We start from the raw sequence: 6,000 nt of genomic DNA on the forward strand, positions 1-6,000 counted from the left end.
GCGAGAGCGAGAGAGAGCGCAATACTGCTACAGTTGGCGCTAGAGAAGCACGCAGTGATGATAAGGGCATCTGTGGTCTAGTGCAGGAAACAGCAAGAGTGCGTGTCGCTTGAAGTTCCAGGGCCCGCTCATTACCCAGCATTCCAAGGCCAGCGAAGCAGACGGGATCGGGGCGGATCCGCTCGGCCCCGCGCACACGCAGGCGCGCCCGAACAACACTCGGACGAGACGCTAAACACGAGCGCAGATGCCCGGGCGTGCGAGCGCACGCACGCGCAGGCGCCTTCGCCGCAGAGAGGCTCCAGCGGCGGGGCGGGAGGCAAAAGGCGGCTGCGTAAAATTCACACCGCAACCATTGCAGTTCGCAAACATCCTCTGCACAGAGTCCCCAGAATGCAGCTGCTGCCAGCCAGAGAACTTCTGCTTCCTCTGACAAGCACGCGCACGCACACACATACACTTTACACTGTGTGTCTCGGCAGTCAAGAACAGAGGTACAAAGCTGCTAAGGCCGCCCTACTTACATGGCAGATTTACTCAGAGATGGGAGGAGAACGCAGGAAGAGAAGACATGACTGAAATGGACGAAAACCCAGACGCCGCTGCTTTTCATCACAACAGTTTCGTTCAACAGTTCAGGTAGCAGCTGGAGTAACGTAGTTTTATTCAAGTCCACACTGACGATGACAACAGAGCCAATGGACTTGCCTGGAAACGTAACCGCAAATGCATTTTACTTTCCATCCGTCGGCGTGGCTGAGAGTCAAACACCAGACACTGCTACCAAAACGTCACAACCCATCCACAGCCTCTTGGTACCGACCAAACCATGACAGCTGCCACGCAGAGAGCAAGCGGTCCGCCTCCAGCTAGCACGGCCCGCCCCCGGCCAGTTAGAACGTCTCGCTGCATTTATGAGGAGCCAAGGGGTAGAGACCCTCGGACCGAAAAACAAGCAGCTAGTTATCCGGCGGGCTGCTCAGATGGGTTTGTGCTCAACAAACATACCAGGAAGGGAGCAGGGCGTAAGGAGGAGGCCGAAGGAATGGAACTAATCACGCGCATGAAATCTGACAAGGTGCAGCCTACATGATGTGGTATTGTCCATTTCAGTTATCTACCAGAGCGCAGCTTCTGAAGCGTAAAACACACGAGATCCGCACCAGGCTTCAACAGTCGGGGGCTCGGCCCCACTGACGGACAAAATGATCCCGGACTGGGGGGGGGTGTTCAAGCCAGGCCCCGCGTTAATTAGCCTAGAAGGACAGCACACAGCGTCTGCACACATGGGTCCTTGGCAAGAATGGGGGGGGGGGGGCACAAAGCCCACTTAATGGTCCTAACACTCTAAACAAGTATGTTTACAGATCAAAAAATACGTGGGCGCTAATATGTACTAACGATTCATCGTATAGTGGTAAACAAAACAGGCCTGCTTGTATTAACGACATGTCACGGTGTCAAAAAATAATCACTAAAAAGGGTTTGCAACAGATATGCTTTCTGCCCACCTACCCACCCACATGTGTACATACACACACACACACACACACACACACACACACACACACACACACACACACACACACACACACACAGTCTCCTCCCCCTCCCTGTCTCGCCAGCTTTGAACACAAGCACTCTGAAACTCGAACCACATGCATATAAACAAGTATCTACAACACCAAACAAAACCCCTTAAAAAAACAAGACTGACGCTTAAGGCTCATGCAAATGGACTAATTAGGGAAACAAACCAACGCAAAGAAACCACTCTGTTCTCCCCTCCGCACTGGCCTAGCGAGCAGCCCAACGGCCGGTACGGAAGAACCTGGACGTGTCGTTGTGGTTCCCACGTTGCGAGCTCGAGGGCGCGTAATATCGCTAGGGTATTCCCTGCGGCGTTCAGCCCGCAGCGCACAGCGGCAGGAAATCGACAGCTCAAAGCGAAAAAGAGACCCTGTCTGCAGCAAGACGCTGCTTTTTCCATGAAGTCACCGGAGGCCTTAGCATGCCCCTGGGGAAGAAGCCTTACTGCCGTCTGGGAACCGGTCCGGCGCTCCCATGACTAAACAGCTGACCTGAAATCAGTTTTGTCCTTTGGCTCGTTATTATTAGGAGCAGCGGTTTGGGCAGGGCACGCTGAGCCTCCCTGGGTGCACTGAATGAGGACACGCGTCGAAGCAAGGTGTTAACTGAAGGGGAAGTACGTGTGTGTGTGATGAATTAATGAGCGCGGCGCTTTACCGAACACTTCACAGCATGCGGGGCGGGGGGGTCGAGCCTTAACGTAGCGACCTGTGGAAAGAGCATCTGCAACTGTCTATAAGGGCACGTAACCATACGCATGACTTACTGTTTACAAAGAAAAGGCAGCCGTACACACGCACGGACACACGTCTGCCATGCTGGGCGGTTTACTGCCGTATGGTACACACACACACACACACACACACACCACATACTGTCCAGCTGCGCACTAGCTCAACGAAAGCACCCAGTGGAATTCTGCGACGAGGCCAAAAAAAGAGACTTTTACAAGCATCTTACTCCATATAAATTATGACAAACGACAATACCACAACACACCAGTAACACAATGACTTTTTTATTCAAAGATCAAGACATTTTAAACTGCTCGACTTGTTTTTCATTCCACGAATTAGAACCAAACTAACGCGTGGGTTTTGGACCAAATATAAGAACACCCTCATATTTGTTTGCGGGACGCGCAGTCTCAAGGCGTTTGACAAAGTGCAACCCGTCTCCGCGACAGCAGGATGTAACCTGAAACACACTGTTGCTCTGCGAGCACTCGTAATGCCGCGCTTGAGGAAGTGGAAAACGGGTTGCACAAGTTTGTCAGTCACAGGTGCATCATTCAGCTCTTTATCTGCTGTAAAAAATAAAACAAAAAAACAACACACACACACTTCTCCGTTGAATGGATATCTTTTCGCCGGACTTAAAGCGCAAAAATGCTTTTACAGATGAACGCGGTATGAAAGTCAGGGGGTCAGGGGCCACATGACTGTGCTCTGACTGCCGAAGCATTTATGGTGTCACGACGGACACTTTTCCTTCGATTTAGCCATCATGCAGGTATGACAGCACGGCAAATCGCCTTCAGCTTCGCAGGCGTTCAAACCAGTTATCACACAATGAGAAAAGGGAAAACGCCTTCTAAACGTCAGGGGTAATATCCAACAAGTTATCCTTCCTCCACGTTGAAAAATCATAAGCATTCATGGGGAACATCTGGGATTTGCTTCGGAAATATTAACTGTATAATCTAAGGGTTTCAGCCGGGGAAGCGTTAAAGGAATATAACTCGAATATATCTGCCTATTTTAAATAATATTTGGCATCGCTTAATCTTAACACGTACTGTCTGGAGCCAAACGTGTACGGAAGCTTCGCCGATGTGCCTATTAATTATTAAATGATGAATGAAGTGGTTCAAGACATCTCTAGGAAAAGAGAAATACACCACAAACAAAAGCCAGGAGGAAACTTCGGAAGCAGATTTTTACATTGCAGCCTACCGCACGGCTTGGGCGTACATGATGATCTGTCGACACCTTATCATGTGTGGCTGAGTAATTCACGCTCACCACTTAAGCTTCACTGACAGTTTGCTATAAAGTGTTTATGCAGTCTTTCACTCATTTAGCTACAAAAGCCTTCTTTTAACTTAATAAAAAATAAGCATCGCTTGAATCAAGACACAAAAGGCTTCGCGCAGAATGTTCTTCCGTGAGAAGACACCCGACTCTGAACTTCTTTCCCACCACGTAGATTAACAAGATTACGAATGCATTTAGGAAGTTAATTGCTTCTTATCAAGTCGAATAGTTATAAATTATCATCAACATACGACCAGTCAGAAACAACCAACAAATAACTCACCGTTTGGTCCATATTTTTCCAGATTATTCTTTACTTGTTCAGGAGTCAGTCCATTGTTTTCGTTCACGTTAAAGTTTTTTAAAACTTCGGCCGCAGGTTTAGTGTGAGCGTTTTCCATTTCGGAGAATCGTTTACTTCGAAGACTTGAAAGGCATGTATTTACGAATAAGTATAGCGCCTCTGACGCTTTTAAACGAATTAGTTTGAAGCAAACAGTGGCCACAGAGGTCCGTTCAAGACCGCCAAGCGGAGGTGGGTCGGCGAAGACTTCCACCTGCACCCTTCTGCAAGCCGTGGCTTTCAAACCGTCCTAACGAGTGCTGCTTCACGCAGAGATGCCTGCTGCCGGAGCGCTGCTGTTGCGCTCGCCACTCCGTCGGAAGGTGTGCTTCGGTACCGGGCTCCGCCTCCTGCTCGCGACTGACAATGCTCGAGCGGTCCTCGAGCTCCCATTGGCTCGCGCTACCTGAACTCCGGGGCAGCTCATAAAGCTCACAGCATATTTGACTCAAAATGCGCTTATCCATGAACTCGGATAAACAAATTCGAGTGCGAATAATGGCAAGAAAAGAATGAACGTAATTTCAGAAGCATGGTTTTTTTTGTTTTGTTTGTTCGGTTGTTTGTTTGTAGCTGACGTCGGAAACCGTCAAGTTTGGCAGTGCTTGTGCGTTGGACGTGACGGTGCAAATGCTTAATGTATTAAGAGTGCGCGCGCGCATATTCAGTGAGCTCCGCAGGGTTCTTCAAATATTGCACCGTATTTACACATAATCATAAAACCACACGATTACATTCTTTCGAATTTTAAAAACGCAGATTCATAATTAGTTGTCTAACAAAACCTAATACAAAATATAAAAAACAAAAAATAAATATTGTGGGCAGTGTGACGTTTCCTCCTTTTACATAAGCATGAGCATTTACAAGCAGATGGTAGATACACCACTGTCGTTTAAATCATTTAATTTTATTGTAGCTATGGCCCTATTAGTAATGTTGGCTTAGCGGTTACAGTAATTTAGAATTTAGCTGGAAGACCTTCAAGATAAGGGACAGTAACAGAACCTTGCAACACAATTCAGAGGGATGGGCAGAGGAGCCTTAGTGAAAGTGGTAAGTGAGAATACACATGTACTTTACACAAATGTCTGGAGTGAGTGGTTCTGAAACAAATCAAGACATCCCATCTTCTCATAACCATGTAGTACGTTTCAAGAACAAGTTGCGGTCCTGAATGTGAAATGTGTCATCAGTGACCTGAATACAGGAGGATATAACCTACTTGCCATTACTGCACCATGAGACATCTTCAGTGGCCTTCACACTCCAAACCTTAGGGCCATAAACCAACATGTTAGCAGCAGTACCGCCACGGTTTCCATATGACCCAAAAGTGTTCGAGCCATATTTAAGGACCTCTGTATCGTTGGGTAGATTGGAACCATGGTTCTAATGTTTCTGGTCGCATTTCAAAGGACAAAGGGCGAGACGATCTGGAACTGGAGTCCTGATACACCTAGGGCAAGCTAGTCAGGTCGGAGGGCCTCGCCTTGCTGGGGACCGCAGAGAGGAGACACAGAGAGGACAGGGTGCTCTAGTTCTCTTCTGCCATGAAGTTTGTCCTCTCTGCACACTCCATATATGGCCCAAATACTTGACCCCTGTGGGTATTACATGAAGTATTAAACTCCTGTCCCACAGCACAGATGGGGAAGGATGTGAATTAATACTTTACATTCTATAAAGAAGTGAAATATTACTGAGGTGGTGCCTCAGAAACTGGAATACCTTTCAGCCTTGCAACTGATCCAGGAGGGAACATGGCATGACATTACCACAGCAAACTACAGCGAACTACAGCGAACTACAGCTCACGAGCGGAACTTCTGCCACTTCCAGACTCCTTGTCCATGGCAATACCTCGGATGTCAAATAGGCTTCGCTGCAGCCCCTGCAGCGGCTTGCCTGCTGGCCCCTGTTCCCCATCACACAGCAAAGAGAGGGAACACAGTGTCGGGCTGCCTGTGCTTGTGTGCCGTGACGTCCCTGATGTACGCGCAGCCTAGTTTCCCTTGTCATTCTACTGCT

At 48.4% G+C, this 6,000-nt stretch overlaps 1 protein-coding gene across 2 annotated transcripts in view; it reads right to left on the reverse strand.

Moving 5' to 3' along the window:
- Positions 1-4,278, reverse strand: part of atp2a3 (ATPase sarcoplasmic/endoplasmic reticulum Ca2+ transporting 3) — a 42,230-nt gene extending 37,952 nt beyond the window's left edge. For both annotated transcript variants that reach the window (XM_026998601.2, XM_026998602.2), the window contains exon 1: positions 3,910-4,278. In XM_026998601.2, coding sequence (XP_026854402.2) covers positions 3,910-4,027 — 118 coding nt within the window. In that variant the 5' untranslated portion in view covers positions 4,028-4,278. The remainder of the gene's footprint in view (positions 1-3,909) is intronic.
- Between the last annotated feature and the right edge of the window lie 1,722 nt (positions 4,279-6,000).

Source organism: Electrophorus electricus, chromosome 6 (assembly GCF_013358815.1).
Source record: "Electrophorus electricus isolate fEleEle1 chromosome 6, fEleEle1.pri, whole genome shotgun sequence".
Taxonomy (NCBI): domain Eukaryota; kingdom Metazoa; phylum Chordata; class Actinopteri; order Gymnotiformes; family Gymnotidae; genus Electrophorus; species Electrophorus electricus.